Source organism: Telopea speciosissima, chromosome 2 (assembly GCF_018873765.1).
Source record: "Telopea speciosissima isolate NSW1024214 ecotype Mountain lineage chromosome 2, Tspe_v1, whole genome shotgun sequence".
NCBI lineage: Eukaryota > Viridiplantae > Streptophyta > Magnoliopsida > Proteales > Proteaceae > Telopea > Telopea speciosissima.
The window spans coordinates 69,499,243-69,521,072 of NC_057917.1; the positions used below are offsets into that span (position 1 = coordinate 69,499,243).

The window sequence follows — 21,830 nt, forward strand, 5'->3', positions numbered from 1 at the left end:
TGTGGAGTTTGATTTCCACTGAGTGGTGAAAGTTGGTTCCATCTTCCATGATAGTAATCAAATATGTCAACCGTACCAATCACAGCCTCCAGCTTACAATAACTTACATGAAGAATGCTAATTCCTGGTTGCTTGGACTTTCAGGATCCAAACTGAGCTTAGGCAGAAGCTTTTGATGCCTTTTACTGGGCCTGTGGTTGGGCAATGATATTGAAACAACTAAAGCATCAGCTATATTAGTTCAACAATTTCAGCCCTAGTGGCTTCCTCTGGTTGAGCAAATAAAGCTTGCTCTATGGTTTTCCCATTTTGGTCAGCTTAAATATCTCAACATTCATAATATTGCAATTTGCAGATTAATTATATGCTAAAGAACTTAGGCTTTGCTGTCTTGCATGCTCTTTACATCAGTTGTGAGTTCAAGTTGTGACATTATTGTACACTATACTATTTCAAAATTATTAAACAGATGATTTATGGGTAATACATTGTTTCTTAATCTTCTTATGTGTCCTTCCTTGTGCCTTGCACCTCAAAGTATTAGGAGGCCTTGGCACCTTGCACGCACTCGTCACTTCACTAGCTCTAGCAATAGGTATGGCTATCACCACCTCAAAGTCATTATCCAACATTTTGAATCAAGGACAGACTAAACAATCTCACATCTGATTATTGCAGAGACACTTCTAAATAGAAATATCATGGCCAGCATTTAAAGTCCATGGACATATAAAATCAATGAGAAATATTGATTGCCAACATGATGAGGCGAGAGATTAAACTAAATCTAATTAGTGAGAACTAATGCAACATTAACCAAGTTCATACAATTGAGATTTAATAGATCAACATAAAGGTTTGATGAACTAGCGCATGTGATAATACAGTGTTCGGAGATCCCTGCAGTGAAGGCATGCCCATGGATCCAAAGGAGGGTCCAGGCAGTAGGAATGGACCCATTTACTCTGGCATAGATGACAGCTAATGAGAAGATCCTCAGGCTCTCGACAACGACACTCTGAACAAACCATTCCCGAAGACTGAAAACCATAGCAACCAAAGAAAATTTAGCAATGACTAATAATATACTCAAGAAAATTACAAATATATAGAGTGCACTACAAAGACATTAATGTTATACACTATAATAAGAATGTCAGAGAATCTGCCCACACAGTAACACAGTTCAGGATCCTAAGGTACACACCATGAAAAGACCACAGTAAAATGGGGTGTGGGGTAGAAGTCAGAGAACTATGGGGCAATAGTATCCATACAAGTCACATAGAAATATCTGAAAATGCGAATTTTGTGGCACACAAATTTCAGAGGTACCAAAAAGCCATCAACAATTGGCTGGGATTGACTTAACCTATTTGCTATTGCATGCATTAAATGGCCAGTAATATGATCACTGGAACACCGCAGCAATATTTACAGGACCAGCTTTCTAAGTGATGACTGATAACCAAAAGGAACTTCTCAGAGATCTGAAGCTTACAGATAATATAAGGGGATTCTCAAAAGGCAGGCATTTAATACAAAGACCTGACATTTTGACAATAAGATGTCATACAAATTTATAATTTGCTTGTATAACAGTTGAAAAAGGCATTACCTGGCCTCCGAAACTGGAATTTTCTCGATCAGGAAGCATGAAAATATCAGTTGACAGTGAAGAAAATGGAATGCTCTGTGAATATATTTTTTGGTCAGAAGAAGCAGCACAGTCCACCTTCATAATGCTCATAAATCTACCCTTGCACAAAGGACAAGTTGCAACCTTTCTACTTGAAGCCTGCATGGATCAGCCATAATTTATGAGAGCCTCTCCAAACTTAGTCGAAAATGAAAAAAAATTCCATAATTAAACTAGCAAAGATCCACAGAAGAAAATCACCAGCGATCAACTTTACTATCTCTACCAACAGTGTTTCAGAAGTTGATGACAACCCAAGTAGCACACAAGGAGAAATGTAACAAAGTGTGCTTCACCAGTTACTATAGTGTAGGGCAACAGTATCAACCTTAAGGGTCCAAGAGAATTTTAACCATGGTCTAAAGCTAACTTTTTGTATTTCTAAAGAAAATTAAGATGTGCTTGTTGCAAAAAGACAAAAACTGTAATCAAATTGTGCTTTCAAAAACATGACCAAGACAAACAAGAAACAGTGTCTCAAAAAGGATTGGAACACTATTCCACACATCCCTGTTTTGTTAATTGGCAATTGATGAACAATGTAAACCATCAAAGAACCTAGTGCAGAAGCTCTAGAAACAAGACAGTGGAGGCTAGTGCTATTGCACTAGTCACCTCTCTAATAACGAATACACAATAAAGTTAAAGTATCTAATATTTAAAAAATTTTGAGGAACCAGTTCGGCTAGTGCGTAACAAAAAACAACATAGCCTTATCCCAATTAAATGAGGTCGGCTGGCTAGTGCGTAACAAATAACCTCTAACACTTACGAATAGAGAAATATAAAAGATGTTAATACAATCTCTTAAAATTAAATTTTACACAATTAATTTTAAGTTAGAGGAAGTTGCTTAGACTATGACTCATTCATTTGGGTAAAAGTTCCTTGTTTTGCACAAAAAGGCCAAGAATATGAAAGGTTGTTCAATTGAATAAACATTCTCACGTATATAAAATTTTCCCATATGTATGTTCGTATGTGCAGAAAATTATCCATTAATATTGATTACTGCTATTGAAAATATATTTTTTGAACTTATCCCTTTCATTGAGCTAAGCTTGTCGATTGAGCAACGACCTAAGGGGAAATGAAGGCAGGCATGCAAGAAAGTTGTACAAAACAAAGACTTTACCACCAGTAACATCTTCATAAACATTGACTACGTGTACTTTTCCTGCAAAAACTTGATAGATAGTAAAATTAAGAAACTAATAAATTTTGATATTCCTAACATAGTGTTCAAATCAAGTGTTCAGTTTTGCTACTCTTTCTTAAATCTGGATATTTTGCAAGAAGAAAATCATGATAGTCATTCACGAAGAATCAAGTTCAAGTTGCAAATTTCTCCACTGCTTGGTGATGGTTGTGTTAAAAAAGCCAACACGTGTTCATATTTTCTGGAATAGTGATGCTATAGGGAAGTTAAACATTAGATGCTGAGGTAAGTAACCATCTCCAGGTACAAGTGTCTTCTGCTGATTTTGAGTCTAACGATAAAGAACAAAGAATGATTAAAAGTCATTGCATTATTTTTTCTCTATATGAAATTGAAGGATGATAGCAAGTTTAACAGAGGAAAAAGAAATGAAACGCCAAGAACACATACCATATGATCAGCCCAGCCCTGAATGCATGAATAACAGAACCGATGTCCACATGGTAAAACACCTCTTGTTGAACTAAAATCTGTCCAACATATAACACACGATAGTTCTGTTGAAGTAGGCAAGTCAGCTAATTCTCTCAACTCACCAGGGTGCCCCAATGCTCCATCCACATGCTCCTTAATCTCAAAAAAATCATTCTCCAAAGTCCTTTCATGGGTAGGAAGTGCACCTTCATCCAATCTATCTAAATTATCAGAAGGACCCCGGCAATTCAACAGTAACATGTCTCCAATTTCTTCCAACCCTTCATCACTATTTTCTCTAGAGTCAGCAAAACCACTTTCTTGAATTGCCGCTTGGTCATTCTCATTCCTCAAATCACTCGAATCATCAGATGCAACATTAATTGCCACTTGGTCAATCTCATTCCTCATAGTATTTATATCATCAGATGCTGCATTAGTATTGATCAGTTGATTACCGGCTTCAGTAGGAGAAAACTCTTGCTCACACTTAAATACAGAAGAGTCCAATATGCCTCCCAAGGCATCCTTTTTCACAAGCCGTCTACCCTTCCTAGTGGGATCAGCAGTACTAGTGCTTCCAACAGCACTGTGAATATTTCTTTTCTGATTCCCATAAGGCATAGTGGAAGGGGAAGCAGATTCTTCATTCTGTTTATAAAATAAGATTCTTCAGTGGAAATCTCCAAACTTTGCATCAAGTAAAATGAGAAAGAAGAAACAGTGAATAGCAAACAAAAAAAGGTGAAAAACAGGAAAAAGAGTATTAAGCTAAAGAGGGCGAAAAACATCAACCTGATTAACAAAAAGGAAAAGGAATAAAAAAGAGAAAAGTACTAAGCCTTGTAAAATTTTGGATGGGAAAAGGAACCATGAAAAAGAGAGTGAAATGAGACGAAAGTTAAGAAATAAGAGATTTGAGTCTCTATGAATACAAAAGATATGGACCCCATTACAAATTACAATGGTAAAATGTTGACTAAATCAGGTATTAAAACAAATCTTTGATGCTTTACTGCCGGTTTTAGAAGTTTAATTCATTTGGAACTAGATCAATCCAGTGCATCACTAAAGAGTGTAGTTACTGAAACCTTTCAAGAAATTGGCCACGGTAAACATCAGATACATGGTACAAGGTTTCGCAAAATTTCAGAAACATTTCAGTTCCGCAAAGGGTCCGAACAACAGTAATGTAACACTCTGGAGAATCAAAGTTTTGACCGAAATTTCGATCCTATGAACAGTTTCGCCGATATTTCGGTCAAAACTGTTCCAAACCCTTTATATAAAAACCAAATTTCGCACGAAATGGGTTGGAGGAATTTGAGTGTTTCTTCCGCCATACTATGATGGTCAGCATTTGGGATACAGTCAAATGATAACTTGATTCAACACTAGTAGCAACATTATAACTCACTACTTGTATTATACTATTGTTGACTCTGATACATTTGACTTTTTGTAAAAAAACCATGTATGATCCATGATTTATGAAATGGTTTATAATTTGTTGTTGAATCATTCCTAATACATATTTAAGTTGTTGTACTTGGATTATATGTGTTCTAGTACTAAAGTAACTAAACAATGTGTGGAATTGGCTATATTAGAGAATGTATACAGCGTACACAAAACTACCATTTTAGGTGTGATTTTTTAAACTCTAAGAGTTCCACTAGGTTTAGAAGATCTAAAATAGGGTGTCCTAGAAGTTTCAGGACCCAATTTGGCCATTTGACCACCCAAGACCAACCATTGAAAGTTGAGGGGGAAAAAAAGAGTACATGTTTCAACCGAAATTTTGGTTTTGGTTGAAACATTTCTCCGAAACCTCGAACCTTGATCAGATATAGCAGAAAATAGAAGACACATCCTCATTGCAACTTAAGAAATTATTCTAGTATATGAGACACAATAAACATTATTCTAGTACTAATAAGACGAAGAAAACAAAAACTATGGACATTGTGGAACATACTATCAATAAGGGAAATTGTCCATATGCTGTACTGCTTGCCAACAGGAAATCGATTGTCATTTTCTTTTTCAATAGTATTCAATATATCTCTATATCACTTACACAAACTTTTCATTCTGGCATTTCATCACTTAGATCCGGAAAATATTGGTGTTTCTTCTGTTGTCAATACTAGAGGGTGGACCTTGGTGCAACGGTTAGGTTGCTCCACAGTGACCAAGTGGTCATCGGTTCGAGCCTCTGGAAACAGCCTCTTTGCAAGGCTGCGTACATTATGACCCTCCCCGGACCCTGCAGTGGAGGAAGCCTCATGCACTGAATACGCCCTTTTTCTGTTGTCAATACTGCGATCAACTCTGAGGCATGGAGCTACTACTTGTCATTTCCTTGCTTACAAATCAACACATCAGAAAATGAACCATGGCCCACGTACATTATCATTAACATACTGATGTATTTAACAATTAGCACTATCATTAACATCAAGTATTCATGTTCAGTGTCAATACAAACCAAACTTAAAAAATTTATATGGTAATATCAATATTAATTTAACGCTAGGAAACTCAGAACTTGAGCAATGATTCATTGTCTAATACTTTACTTTCTCATGGATGAACCTTCGGAATCAAATTGTACATGTATTATTAGGAACATGATATTTCACGAGCCACAGGCTTACAGAATTTGCATTTAAATGGAAAGGGGAAAAATTATCGATAGCTTCAACATCGAATCATATGGTATCATAAGAGAAGAAAAAAAGGGTGCAAATTGAGTACAGAACCTGAATTCTCACTGCTCCAGAAACAAGTAGATCGAGAGAACACTTGGTGGCTCTCAACCTGCATTCCTGCTTCAAAGTTTTATGTGTTGTCCTTCTCTTGATTTTATGGGAACCCTTATTTCCCATCCCACAATGTGGAAATAAATTCTGCAATAAGAAGAGAAATATCATCAATACATTGGATGACTAAATTACACAATTCCCCAAAATGTAACATCACCAAATTAGTCAAGCTGAACTATTTAGATATCCTATTAGGTCAGACCATCATAGTCCATTATTACACTTCGTCAACCATTAGCCCAGTTAGTGAGCATCACCTTTAAGATCAGATAATAAGAAACAACATAATTGTAGGCTTTAAATTATGTTTAGAAGTTTCAGACAACCCTGATTATGTGCATATTATCAATTATAAAATTCAACTGTTCATTATTAATCTAGAAATAAGTAAATAGAACATTAATAAATAGAAGGAGCACTTCAGCACAGTCAGCTGCCTGTTAAGAATGCTGGCACCTCAAGCTAAGCTGGAACCTAAGCATCAAATCCAGACACCCAATAAAAATGCCACCAACTCTGTCCTTATCACACCAATGGCCACACAAGCACCTGAAGTTCCTTTTGTACAACCATTTGGTATATTAATTAGGTATCGAACCAGATTTACCATTACCTCCTTTGACAAATGAGAACCAGTCCAGGCAACTTCCACATCATCTGTACAACCCACATCAGTCACTCGTTGCACAGTATCTTTGTGTATATTGGACTGATCATACAGAGCTTTACCATTCTTTCCCTTTGAGAAACTGTTTTTCTTTCCAAGAGGCACATCCCATAATAGGGGCCCCACTTCTTCCCCGCTGCAAAGTGAAAACACTATAAATATGAGCAGCACAGATTTAGCAGCCATAATAACTTAACAAGTATGAAAGAGTAGAATGTAGATGAAATGTTCATAAGTGAACCTCTGCTATTTACTGCATATTAAATATTGCATTGAATCAAGTACAGTCAAGGCATACACAATGGATAACAGCAATGAATTTTTGTTGATTAACTCAAAACAGATATGAAATGTAATGTGTAAAGCAGACTTTGCAAATAACATGTATTTTTCTTACTAAATATCTAAGTCAGTACTCAATGTCAGTCACATGGCAGGCTTTCTGAAACTGAGCCTCAGTTTGTGTTTACATGATTCATCTTTGGGCTACGCCATACTTTTCTTCTGCCCAGAAACTTCTATTTAATTACAACATAACTTTACATATCAATGTGCACTAAATCCTTTCTAGAATTATTGAGAACTATATAAAGAACAATATAGATGCCAAATAAGTTGGTTCGAGGGGAAAAATAAAATAAAAGAACGCAAGCCCATTTATTTATCTAAGCACCCAATATAGAATTAGTACCTCTGCATGATATAATGATGCTCTGGAAGGCGTTTCCCTTCCTTAGCACAATCCTCAAACCAACGATGGCTAACTACTGTGGTTCCAAGATTCTTAGCCAGTTCATATTTCCTTCCTTCAAATTTCCGACATACCTTAACACTCAGAAAGACAAACAATCCAAAGGCAGTTAGTAACCTGTCATCCTAGAAAATAAAATGAGAAATGAGATCCAACCATAACTCACCAAATGCGTTGTTGATCTCGTCATTGTTCCCACATAGTTCGCACCTGTTTGGGTAATAAGCTTGATGAGTTTAAACCGCTCCATGCCGTGGTAACCACTAACTGAAGCAACAACAGATTCCATGCCTACAACAGCAGAATCTCCACATGAGTAAAAGATCAGTACGTTACATTTCCATTAGAAATAACGCTTAGCGACTGAATGAACACCATGAATCGCTTCAAATCTATTAAAATAAAAAACTGTGACCAAACTAAACCAGAAATAAGCTATAATCAAAACGGAAAAGTGAAATCTTCACTCTAGAAACAATAAAGGGGAAACCCTATAAATCCACTCATTCCCTATGAAGGTATAAAATGCGAGGATTTGCAGGTTTATATTCATTAATCAGAGATATTGAAAAGAAATTTGAGAGATTTGAAGAGTATACCATCAGACTCGCTGCTTCGAAAGCTAAATCCGTCTACAATCGATTCTTCTTCCATCTGGACAGGTTTTGCCGGGAAGAATGCAATTTGAAAATTTTCCTGTGGGGGAGCTTTGATATTCAAAAGGGAAGTGATTAGGTAAACGCACCGCCATTGCACATAATAGTGTAGTAGGCCCCATATATAAAATATGGGTCGGCGTTCTATGTGGGAGAGCGTGGCCCCTGTTCGCATGGGGCCAATAAGAGCGCACTCGTTAGCATCATGGGGTAGGATTTCCACCTTTTATGGGGTCAGGGCAGTATTTTCGTCCCCTTTGTGTCGGATTGAGCTCCTCTCCAGGAGTCGAGTGCCCAGAGAGTGCCAAGGGGCATCCAGCCATTGGGTTGTGCCGCACACATTCCGATGGTGCGACTAGGTGCATGCTAGGATGTGTGCGGCATAACTTGCCCAGCCCTTGATGCCCCGTGGACACTCGAGGATGTTGAATCTCTCTGTATCTAGGCATGGGCAATACACACTCCTATAGAGAACTTTTCTCCAAAGTATAAATCCCTGGATTTGATTAGAATCTTATGCTTGGAGGTTGATTGATGATTATTTATTCTGAAAGGAAAAATATTAAGGCTCTCTTTGATATGATTTCTATTTGTGTTTATAATTTATGAGAAATGTTATCTGTTGGGGGGAGAGGGATCCAACTCCTCTCTAGGCAGTGCCCAGGGGGCATCCAAGGGTTAGGTTGTGTTGCACACATCTCGGTGCATGCCAAGGGATGTGTGCGGCACAACCCAACGGTTGGATACCCCCTGGGCATGCTGGGCTCCCTAGAGAGGAGCTCAATCTGTTGGGGGGGGGGGGGGGGGGGGGAGGCCACGCCAAGACAGTGGGGACGCGAAATGACCCCCCCCCCAAGAAGCCAGTGAATGTCCGTGGCCCCTGCACTCCCCCACAGAGAATGCTCCCCCATAATTTATGGGCCATAAAATAATTAGTATTTTGTTACAATTAAACACAATATATTATAAAATGAGAAATGTAGAGTTATTACTAAATATATTCTTCTATTGCAGCCATTGTGAACAAATTCAGCAATCGTGCCTTCGATGTCGATGTCACTCTTGCCTTCTTCCTTTACCTCCCAACCAGGCCTCCATGGACCATGGTAGTGCCACCTTTTGGGAAATCACTAAAACTGTCACTCCCTCTTTCCCCTATGGGTTCATTTTGAAATTTTACAATTTACATTTTGGACTTACAATTCAAAACCTCATATCAAAATCCCATAACTTTGAAGAAACTCTAAAATCCAAAGACAATTCTGAAAACCAGAGAGACCCAAAAGTAGGAAAATATCCAAAATACCACTGAGAGCCAGAAACCACCGAAATCCATAGTTGGAGAATCATAAATATGCAGAACTCAGTCCACGAGGCATCTTTGGTCAAAAGAGGTATTTTTATCTCCCTTCTCTACCCATAGTTGGAGCATCATAAATAAAGCTCTCCTTTTGAACTGACTAATCCAAATATTCTTTGGGTTCAAATGTTTAGAGGGAAATATTTCCATTTGCAATATCTCTTCAATGCTTCCACCCTTTCTAGTGTGGTTCATTCACTTGGAACAATATAAATAAGGTTTTACCGTTATTAAAGAAAATGGTATGTTGGCGAGTGGGGTCTGGAAGAATATTAATATATGGACTGAACCTTGGTGGATTTGGGTCCTTTCTAGCGCAACAGGGAGTGTAGCGCATCATCCGACGCCCCACAGTGCTTGGACACACAACCCAATACAGACAGGGTGTTGGGTTGCATGCCCAATATCTATGGGCCGTTGGATGTGTGCTACACTCCCTGTTGCGCTACAAAGGAACCCAAAGCGAACCTTGGTAGCCCTCATTGCATGGGTTTAGGATTCCAGTCTATTGTGATTAACCTATTAATGGTGTTAGTTCTAAAGATAAGGTTCAGTCATTTTTATCTACAGACACTTTTTGTCTTTGTTTCAAGGATGTAGAAACCCATTGGCATTTGTTCCTCATACAATTTTACGAAGAGAATTTTTTGCTATTGGGCCATTAGGTTTAAGAACGGAACTCTCTCTACTCCTTGTATTTATGCCCTGGTTGATTTCTTGAATTGCCTTCTTCTCTTTCAAAATCTAGAAAACAATACATCCTTTATGTTTTCGTGATTAGTTCTTACTTTATTTGGCTGCTTAGGAATGAGATTTTATTGACGGCGGGCCTTGGTGCAATGGCAAAGGTCACTCCATTGTGACCGATCACGGGTTCAAATCTAGAAACAGTCTCTCTGCGAAAACAGGATTAAGGTTGTGTACATTATGACCCTCTCTAGACCCCGCAGTAACAAGAGCCTCATGCACTGAGTACGCCCTTTTTATTAGAAAAATAGATAAACACAACCCTAACTATCTTGTGCAATTACTTTACAAATGGTCTCCCAAGATGAATCTTTTTTCCCCTATCGAGCTACTGACTGTTCGACAACAAGTTTTGTGTTGTCTGGTGAAGAATATCATCAATTATCACAAGGGGATGACCATCTTCTTATTTGTGACAGTAGCTATGAGCCTTCCATGGGTACAGTTGAATGGGCTTCGGTGCTCCTAAGTTACTCTTAATTTATTATAGTTTCTATGAATAATTGTTGTCACAACGGGGAAAATTATCTCCTCCAGTTCCCTGCCTGACCAAGTTCCCCAGTGCCTCTAATAAAGGGGACCCACCCGGACAGAGTGTTTAGGTAGGGGTAGGGTGATCATTACACCCCCTTGTTAGGGGCACTGAGGATCTAGGCCGGGCAGGGAACTGGATGGGATAAAGATCCAACGAAGAAGGGACCCAAAAATAAAAAGTTTCGACTATGGTATTTCCAACCAAATTCAGGTCAAAAGACAACCAATGGAATTGTAAAGGATATGCTATGTAATTTTCTATATTGTAGAGGTTATTTTGTCCACAGACAAAAAACCACATCAATGTAAGCGGGCATGATATAAGAACTTAAAATAGCAACGATAAGCAAATTGACAACTAACCATCATGACTACCCTTTCAAGCTATCCCCCAACCATTTCCAGCTCACATGCTCAAAACATGGATGCATATCTGTTAACAATTTTCTGTGAATGAGTATATTTTTAGGAGCACTACAATCACTAATATCAGAGCTTGAGTAAATCAACAGGCAAACTACAAAATGGAAAAGATAGAAAGGCATCCTGTCATCAGAAAGTCTGCAAAAGAGTATAACGATGCTGATAATTTTTCCTCCCATCACTAGGCACAATCGAAGAGAACAGATCTCAAATGACCATATCAAGGTCAACGTCGGTTGGGGTTTCCACCTCGTTGAGAGGCCTCATAACCCCCACCGCCTCCAGCTCGTGCAGGTGGTGTTGCAGACCCATAAGGTACAGTATTTCCCTGTGTGCTCTGTCCTTGAGGACCACCAGCACCTCTGGGTGGTGCATCATACCCAGAACCTCTGGGAGCATCATAACTGGGTCCTCTTTGTGCATCATAACCAGGACCTCTGGGAGCATCATAACTAGGTCCTCTTTGTGCATCATAACCAGGACCTCTGGGAGCATCATAACTTGTTCCTCTTTGTGCTTCATAACCAGTTCCTCTTTGTGCATCATAACCAGGTCCTCTGGATGCATCATAACCAGCTCGTGCAGTAGGCCCGGGTGGGCCTCCACCATAAGGAGCAGGAGCAGCAGCAGCAGCAGCAGGTCCGCGTCCCTGTTTTACAAAATTCAAGAGTCCTGTCAGACCTCACATATTAAAAGCCTAAATAATGCTCTACTAGGAAGCCGTTTAAATACTCGAGACTTGAAATAATTTCAGGGGTTGATTTCAATTTCAGAAGTTGTTTGGTATGGTTTTTACACCTTATTTCTGTAAAATTGAAATCAATTTTAACAGAAATTCTGAAATAGCTGAGGATGCTATTACAATTTTGAAATTGAAATTCTTTCACCTCTATTTCGCGATACACTTTAATGCGCACATTATGGACAATAGCTCAAAACATGGGTACCATTGTAACCCTAACACGTTGATAAAGAAGGGAAAACACTTCCCATTCGAACAAAGCACAGTCAAGGAAGAAGGTGCAGAGCGGTCTCTCTCTCCGGGGCATGGTTTTGGTGAAGGAAGCTGGGACAAAATACAGCAGGTCTGGAGACCGAGTCCGAGCTTCTCTCTCTCTCTCAACCTTCTTCGCTCCTAGCACCCGAGTTCGAGTCCCCAATACATGGAGAAGATTCTCAGACAAAATTGTTTTTCCTCAATTCAAGCTCAGACATTCCATTTTGCAGGTTGAAACTTGGTGAACCCTTCTCTTCTTCCCTTTTTCCAATTGGGTTTGAATTGCCCATATTCCATCCGGTCTTCTTTGCCAAGTCTTCTCACTTGCATTCTATCCAGTTCCCCAACTTGTTAGATTCAATCATTCAATAGGCAAAAATTCCATAGGAAACCTTGAAGATGCCATTAATTTGGAGAGATTCACCAATGGAGTTCACCAACTTCTGCCAGAAGAATCCGTTGGGAGGATGTTTTACAAAGAACTACCATAGATTTCTTCCATTTTGCTGGCTACCCATTTCAAGGGTCTTGAGGAGAGTTAAAGGGGGTGAGATACAATGTTCATGTTCTTATGGGAAGGAGAATAGAAGATATAATGCTCTTAGGAGAAAGCTGATTGAGGAGAGTGAAGCGTGGTAGAGGGCTGCGGCAGAGTACAAGGAGTTGGAGAGGGTGATGTGTGAGAAGGCAATTGCTAAAGAACAGGGGTTGCAGGGGATGAAAAGGCAGAAGGCTGCTTATGCTCCTCACATTACTCTATTGCTGGCTGAAAAGATGGCTGTTATTGTTATGCATAAAAGCATGGCTCTGATGATGGTGACACCGGAAGAAGGCTGTGTTTGGGTTGTTCAAGCAGCTGTTCATATAGGCGAGGCCATCAAGCAGGAGGTCAGTCTTTAAAGTTTTAGCCATGGTTCTAAGACTCGGGTCTCGGTGGCATCTCAGCCAAGCCAGAAACCGAGTCGAGTCAAGATCTCGGCGAGTTGCTGCATTTTTATTTTTTTGACTCGGACCCCCAACTCGGTGGGATTTACACATATTTTGGGTCTGAAACTTGGTATCCAGCCTATTTCAGGCCATTTAAACACAATGGCATGCCCAAATTTGCCAAAAAACAAGTCCAAATATGAGTTTCACTTTGGAATCCTACAAGGCTACAAATAGGTGATGATTCTTGGACTATTGGAGTTGAATCTTCACTTTAGCACTTGAATCTCACTTCAAACAATGCAATCCACCCAAGATTTGAAAGAAAGAGGAAGAAATTTGAGGGAGAGAGTTGTTTGAGTGTTTTCCCCTTTGTTTAGAGAGCTATGGACAGAACTATTGACATTTCCGAGTTCTTTCCATTGCCCTCTTTTAATAAAAATGGGCACATGGGTCAAATGGGCAATTAAAATGGGTAAAAAACCATGTTCTAACCCGATACCGAGATCTCAGCATCGGCGAGATATTGAACTTATAAAACTAAAAAAAAAACTGGAAAAAATGTGTACCGAGATCTCGAGATCTCGCCGAGAAAGTATAATTTTAGAATGCGTATGGCATCTCGTCTCGGGATCTCACGAAACCGAGAAACTCGGCGAGATCTCGCGAGTTCTCGAACCATGGTTTTAGCTTGTTGAATTGAATTGTAGGATAACTGTATTCTAAAGGATGATGTGGTGGATGTTAAAAGAATTGGGGATAGGATTATATCCATCAAAATTGTGTTAAAGAAAGAGGATGTCAATATAATTAGCGCCTAAGCACCTCAAGTAGGATTGGATGAAAGTAGTAAGTTACAATTCTGGGAAGACACGGAGAAAATATTGCAAGGTTATGGGCAGGGAGAAAAGATTATTATAAGGAGTGATCTGATTGAGCATGTTGGTAGAGAACGTAGAGGATATGAAGATGTCCATGGAGGCTATGGGTTTTGAGAAAGGAATGAAGAGGGAATTTCAGTCTTAGACTTCGCAGTTGCCTATGATCTTTCCATTATGAACACTTTCTTCAAAACGAGAGAGGAACATCTAACTACTTGCAAGGCCCCATACCAGCAAAAAAAAATTTATTCTAACAAGAAAGTTCAACAGACTGCTCTATAACGACTGTAAGGTTATACCTGGGGAGAGCTTAACCACTCGATATAGAATGGTGGTCCTGGACATGCGCCTTACTTCTCAGAAACATAGGATAGGTGAGCTTATTTGCCCCAATATGAAATGGTGGAGATTAAAAGAGAGTCCTTGATCCCATTTACGGATAACCTAGTCAAACAAGGAAAGTGGAACCTTGAGGGAAACCCCAATTCGATGTGGGACGAGATGACAACCTGCATAAAGAAGGTTGCTAAAGAGGTTCTAGAGGAAACAAAAGGTATATGGCATGCTCCTAGAGAGACATAGTGGTGGGATGATGAAGTCCAAGCGCAAAGGTCTAAAGAGGTAGAGGATCTAACAAGATACAAGCTTGCTAGAAACGAAGCTAAGACGATCGTGGGGAAAGCACGGGCGAAGAATTATGATGCTCCTCACATTGATCATATGCTCCTCCATGGGTGGTTCTACAATGATAACTAGAGCCATTTGTTCTTCCATTGTCGGTGGCTCGTCTTCTTGCTCTTCCACCCGACCCCCCCCCCCCCAAAAAAAAAAAAAACTCAAACATGTAAACTAGGCCAGGGCCTCATGCTCTTGGCCCCTTCCTAACAAGTGCACATATGCACATGCACATTCATGCAGGTGCCCACACACCTGCCCATCTGGACTATGTTGACAACTACGCTATCTTAGCCCATAAACTCTTGACTTTAGATTTGTTTTAGATTTTGAAAAAAATTTATAAATGATCTGGAGAAATACAAGTAAACAACATGTGTTTGCCAAACAAATAAAAAACTCATGAAAGAGCACCTGACTGTTTATTCCCTCACATCACAGATAAAAAGAATTCAAACTGAATTTCAAACATGATACTCATACACCAACACCCCCCCCCCCCAAAAAAAAGGGCACATACATACATTTCATTGGCTGGACAGTTGTGTAGCAAAAAGTAGATGAGTCTAGATAGCCACCCATCACCAAACCAAACTGCCTGTGTTGCCTAGCCCCACGGAGCTCCGAGTTGTCTATTCCATGCCAAGGCAACAACATAAGTTCTAGGTCGATCACATGTTCCTGTCCCTTTCCATGCTAGTTCCACACATAACCATGTATTGGAATTGGACTATTTCCATGTAATTAAATTTCAAATACTCATTTTAAAATGAAAGAAAAGATTCTACATTCGTCTTCTAGCATGGACGAACCTAGCCTAATGTTGCCACATAAAGAATGGACAATCTAAAAAACATATGGAATGCTTTCAAGCTTCACTTCTGGTTTAAATTCCTTGCTAAATCACTTTCAAAATCAAATACTTTATGAAAAGTTCTTAAAGATGTAAAATCTGGTTTCCATTAAAGATCGTATAAATAGTATATAAGAAATAGTTGAAAACAAGACAAAAATCAAGTTCAAGACAGAGCTGACAAATCAAGTTCCCAAAACAAAATTGTCAACATATCTCCAAGATGTGAATGCAAACAACGAATTTCCAAAAACATGGTGTCCTTGGTACTGTTATGACAAGGCATATCTATGATTGTTTTTGGTGGTTCCTCACTTGTGTTTGAAAGTGAAAAAGATTATTCTTAATGTTTTATCTAACCTCTCTCTTGAGTTTCATTGTGTGCAGGATAGTTTGTGTGCTTTGATTCCTTGGTTGGTCAAGTCTTTATGTTGAGCTTGGCCTTCCACCATGTGGCATTCTTTTTTATTACCGTAAGCCCTTGTGTAAAGTGTAAACCCACCCTTGTGGCTCGAAGTGTTTATACACTTCAGTAACTCCATTTTGGCTTTAAGTGTTTATACACTTCAGTAAGTCCATCCTAGCCTGTTGGTGTCAATTACAATTGATCTAAGTCAAGAGCTCCTCGACCAAGCAGCCGACGAATTCATCTATACACAATTGGATCAAGAACTTATAACATTGGGTCAAAAGCGTGTTAAGAGCAATCAAAGGAATCACTCCTCAAAGAACTTCATTAATGTGTAGATGAATCTGCATGTGGTTGGGATTTTGTTTTTCGTAATTTATATACTTGTAATTCTTATGCACTCAATGTAAGGTGATTCTCAACTTAGTTTATCTATTTAATGCTTCTTAACTGCCCAACATTCCACAACATACATCATATCCAGTCGTATGACAGTCCAATAAAATTTTCCTTTAGGCTTTAAAGAAATACGCCGATCACACAACAAGAGGGTGGGCCTTGGTGCAACAGAAAATCACCTTACATTGAGTGCATAAGAATTACAAGTTGATGCGGATCTGGGGTTCCAAAACCCGACTCAGATCACTTATGGGCCCACTCAAACAATTAAAATTAAAGTATAAGGAAGCTGTGGCAATTCTGTAAATTCACTATTCAATTCAAGGCTCTTTTGGAAAGGAAAGAGGGTTTAGGACATGTGAGTAATATGGTTTTAAAGAAGAGGGGCAAATCTAGAATTTTAAGACAGTACAATAAAATGGAAACAAACTTAAAAAACAGGAGCTTCAATGTAATTACTGAGGTAAGGCCCTTAGGAGTAATTAAAAAAAGAAGCTTTCTTCTTTCTCTCAATAGGAAGAGGAAGCCGGCGAACAGGTTCTATTCAAATTATTCCAGCAACCAGAATACCAAATCAAATATTGTGAAATTTCAGACTTATGAAGTCAAGTCACTGACCTCTAAAGATCCAACTAGCAAACATTCGATTCAGCAAGCTAATAATCAATAAAAGAATTCTGAAACCAGGGAAGGCGTTAACTTCAAATTCATATTTACAGTCAAGTCAAAATCTCTCAGCAAGAAAAGACAATCTATCTATACCCAAAAGGTTAGACTCAAAGGAATTCATTTGAAGGTTCTGCAATCGTATCATTGCAGGCCCAATAGTAATGGCAAAACAACAACAACAACAACAAACTCAGCCTTATCCCAACTTAATGAGGTCGGCTAACCCAACAGCAATAAACAAATCAAAGTAATCAGAGAAATCAGAGACTAGACACTACGATTAAAAAATGGAAAAGAGAGTAAGGAGGAAGAACAGAGGAGGAATTTGTAGAACTTGCGCACTCGCAGCTCTTGGCAGCTCACCCACACTTTCATTCAATTTCCAAAATCCAATTCAAATCGTTGGTTTACAAGCCGTTTTATAGAATCAACAAAGAATCCTAATCCTATCTTGAAACTGAAAGCACAAGCTAACTCTAACTCTATCGTAATCTAAACAGGAAACAAATTCAAATCTAATTGGACTTTACCTTCCTATGACTCTATTAGCATGAAAAAAGAATTACAAAATAATCCCTACTTAACCCTTTGCGTAACTGCATCAAGCCTTTTTCTAGTTGTTGATGTATTATATACTCGTGTATCTTTCTTGTCCTGCTTTCCCTAAATTCCAAGTATTCGTTAAAAAAGAAAGGGTACAGGATTTAAAAAGAGAAACAAATATTCCAAGGAGATGAGAAGCACTAGATATACGACCTAGGAAGGATGAAAATTTTGAATTTATCCTTCTGCACCTAAAAGCAACACATGAGAGACAGTATACTGAAAAACTGACAATTTTACAGTTCTTTTCCCCGTAACTCGTGACTCGTCTTAACCTAGCTTTCAAAACATTCATCATTTCATACATGTGAAGATAAAATTTCCTCCTCACACAAATCACAAATATCTTTCATTTTAGGTCATTTTAGCATCTTTTACAATAAGCAATTTACAATAGAGTTACAAACATACCTCATGTTCTTCCATATTAGGCTAGGAAAACATCATTTTCTTGTTTTTTACTTGTCTTCCCATTCCCCCCCCCCCCCCCCGGTAACTTTTTTTTTAGTAAAACACAAGATTGCAACTACCAGGTCACATGTATAGAAAAGTGTTGAGGCCCAACAGGGACTCGCAATGTAGGTGCCTAACATGGCACCTGCTGGTTTAACCACCCCTCCCCCCCCCCCCCCCAAAAAAAAAAAAAAAAACAACTGCTGTGAAAATCATTTTAGAATTGTATAAAGAAGTATTGAGGCCCAACAGGGACTTATACTTGAGTATCTGACATGGCAAATTTTCGAAAAATAAAGTGCACTTGTCACAAAGGTTGGAATTGGTTCTTTCAACTAGTGTAAGCGGACCAACTAAATTCATCTAAACCCAGAATAGGTGAGATACTGCACCTGAGGAACACCATAACCATCCTCATAAGCATTTTGTCCAACAGGATGATGCTCAGCAGCTTCATTCTCCTTGTACCCAGTAGTGGCCCCATATGGCACGCCTGTGTTATGAATGTCAAATATGAGCCGTCTGAAAAAATTAAAAACGTAACAAAGCAAAGGTTGCAAGGGTAGCAAGTACCAGTTCTTCTCTCAAGGTTAGTGGTATTAGCCAATTCTGCCCGAAGCTTTTCCACCTCTCTTGCCATAGAAACATAGTTCTTCTCCATCACCTGAAGTGACTCAAGGTGGTCATGATATAGTTTCTTTTCATAGTCATACGTAGCCCTGCAAGATTAACAATCCCACTGCAACTTCATCACAACAAACCATAGGTATAGAAACAAGAAATAAGTGTATGACAGAACAACCAAAACCTGCAATGCTGATATTCCTGTTTGAGACCCTCAAGTTCTGACATCAGGGCAGGAATCTGCTGGCCGTCTCCATGGGACATCTGGAGATCCTGAGTCAGTTGTTGCACTTTAGAAATCAGCTCTTGTCTCAGCGCAATCAAACTCTGGGCATCAGCTCGTGCCTGCTGCAGTTCCAATTTAACAGGCTCTGTGCCTTGCAGGTTGACTTCCATCTTGGCAATCTTATCCATAATGCCCCTCATTTGTTGTTCTTTCTCTGTCTTCATAGCACCTATTTGAGCCTGCAATCTTTGCAACTCCTGCTGCGCGGCAGCAAGTTCTTGCCTTAGAGCTGTATGGGTAGCAGCAAGCCTTTGGTTCTCTGTTGCAATTGTTTGCATCTCAACATGTTGTGCTGCGAGTTTCTGTTCCATGATTTCTGGAGGAGGCAACATATCAAAAGGTGAAAATGCACCTGGTGGAGGGCGGATACCCATGCCAAATGGGTCTGGATGCATTATCCCAGGGCCAGGAAGGGGCCGTCTTAGATGAGGAGGTGGAGCACGACCTTTACTTCCCATTTCAGATCACAATGTCTGGCCTGGATATTAAGAAATAAGAAAATATATATATAAGATACTAAAGCAGCACTGGCACAACCATTAGGCCTGCAAAGCATCAAATGAAGAACTGATCATGCAATGTCATAATTATCAAAAGTCACTAAAATTATATGGCACAATTCAAAAGCAGTATTGGACCCACATGGTTCCCAGGTGATACCAGACTGATTCAGTTCAAAATTGCAGATCCACAAAAAGGATCAGCCAACCCAATGAGAAAAAGTCCAATATAGCCAGATCAAGCAATTCAATGTGGGTAATAATTGGACTTCTTCCACAGACACCATCCATATCAGTATCAGCTGATCCTTTCAAACCATGTTATATGAGCATCATTTTGAGAACCAAAAAACAGTTATGATACAGATGAACATGAGATGTAAGACAAGGCTATATAGAAGCTTAAAGAGAAACAGGGTATGCATATAAATGCATGTGAATGTGCCTTGTCTCTCATATTGGATGTCTTGCATTTTATAATAAATTCAGTTTTTGAACTCCAGAGTTTTATTTATACGAATAAGAAAATCACATTATGGAACTAAACTGTAAAAGCTACAACATCCGAGCCCATTGTTAATATCACAAAATTAGCCCTAGTTGAAAAATTAATAAAGTTATCACAACAATAGGTTTTATCACTACACAGCTGATGGAGGGATAAAAATAAAATGACAATAGGGGACCAATCATGCAGTTAATCCATAGTCTGACCATGAGAGCCCTCAAGACAATCATAGAACATCGGTGTGTTAATGTGTACGTGAGTCAACAGAAAATCATTCTTGTCACTAATTGGGGCTGTCTGCACCAATTCTTGATGCTATTCCATTCTGTCAAGGATTATGTCTTCTCTTAAAACATAGAAGCAAGCTGAAAAATAAACACAAACACTGTGTGTTCACTCCAGTTCGCATAGTAGTTTTCTCATTTGCAGAGTCTGTGTGCAGAGAATTTCAGGCGTATGTTGATTAAGTCTGAGTTATATTTCCAAGTTCTCTTTCAAGTTCTTCATCCCTTCATCCAACACAAGATTAGGCTCCAAGAGAAAGTCTTTCCCTCAACATACCAACTCCGCTTATACCTGTTCCGGATTCGTAGTGCAAACCCAAATTGGATCAATTTCTAGGAGAACCCGACAAATTATAAACCCCAAAAAATATACTTTTACATAATGGATTAACAAATAAACGACTCCACTTACTTTGTGTACTCATCAAAAAATAAATAAATAAACAACTCAGTCATGTGAAACGAAGCCAATCAAACACACAAGCGGGTCAATGAACCCCAAGGAGAAATTTTCCTTGAATCCAAGAGGCTAATAATAGAATACAGATGATATTCGAGTCATTTGATCTGCATACAAAGCTACAAGAAAATGCGAAAGAAAGGTCAAATGATTTCAAGCCCAATCGTATCAAAACAGAACATCTCTGTACGCACAACAGAATCAAACAAGAAAAGAAGCGAACGGATATAAAGCCCCAGAAAAAACCCTAAAACGAAAATTGTTAAAAGAATAAAAGATGAAAAAGCGTCTGAAGCTACACAGAGGCGAACAAAGAGATGTTAAGAAAGAAAGCAAAGAAGCAATATGGGAGGACTTAGCGACGTACGAGAGTAGTTTGGACTTTAGAGAAAACCTGTGGGATTCAAAACACAGGCAACACTTCAAGCATCGACCAGAAAAACGCTCTCTTTTGAAATTCGAAAGGAAGATGAGAAATGTTTAGAAGAAGGGATTCGATGCTACGAATACGATGTTACGCTCTCGTAAAATGCGAGGCCCAACCGGGTTGAACCGGAAGGCCCGACCACGCCAATGAGTTGTCTTCACTTGTGCGGCCTTCTTGCATTTTATTTTCCATTTCCCGAGAACAATCCATGTAGGCTCCGTTTGGTTGCAAAGGGAATTAAAGGGAAGGAAAGTGAAATTTTCGTACTTAAAAAATGAATTTTTTTAATCATTACTCCATGTGACACCATGTGACAATATATCTAACTCCAAATCATTTCATATTTGGTTATTAAATTTTAATGAACTTTGCATCCATTTCCCTTTGGTTTAAAATGTAAAATAAATATTACATGTAAAATGTATATTTACTAAATATGATAAGAAATTTAAGTAGCTTATACAATCACACGGGGTAATAATTACAAAAGTTTTTTTTTTAAGTTTGAAAATTTTCCATTCCCTTCCCTTTTAATTCCCCTTGTAACCAAACGGAGCCATAGAGGTCAAGGATTTTT

At 38.9% G+C, this 21,830-nt stretch overlaps 2 protein-coding genes across 3 annotated transcripts; both read right to left on the bottom strand.

Moving 5' to 3' along the window:
• Positions 1–687: 687 nt before the first annotated feature.
• On the bottom strand, positions 688–8,268 carry LOC122650166. The gene is made up of 8 exons (XM_043843488.1): positions 8,178–8,268; positions 7,745–7,869; positions 7,519–7,652; positions 6,774–6,963; positions 6,098–6,244; positions 3,309–3,983; positions 1,619–1,798; positions 688–1,040 (listed from the first exon to the last, which is right to left on the bottom strand). Exons 1-8 carry the CDS (start codon positions 8,230–8,232, stop codon positions 867–869), a joined length of 1,680 nt encoding a protein of 559 aa, XP_043699423.1. The 5' UTR covers positions 8,233–8,268; the 3' UTR covers positions 688–866.
• A 3,005-nt stretch (positions 8,269–11,273) lies between these two features.
• On the bottom strand, positions 11,274–21,373 carry LOC122652291 (protein FLX-like 2). 2 transcript variants are annotated; one of them, XM_043845994.1, is made up of 5 exons: positions 21,221–21,373; positions 18,973–19,552; positions 18,738–18,883; positions 18,557–18,657; positions 11,274–11,947 (listed from the first exon to the last, which is right to left on the bottom strand). In XM_043845994.1, exons 2-5 carry the CDS (start codon positions 19,530–19,532, stop codon positions 11,525–11,527), a joined length of 1,230 nt encoding a protein of 409 aa, XP_043701929.1. In that variant the 5' UTR covers positions 19,533–19,552; positions 21,221–21,373; the 3' UTR covers positions 11,274–11,524. The 2 variants fall into 2 exon arrangements, with proteins under 2 accessions (XP_043701929.1, XP_043701930.1); XM_043845995.1 differs by having other exon boundaries at positions 18,973–19,547; positions 21,221–21,364.
• Positions 21,374–21,830: the final 457 nt, after the last annotated feature.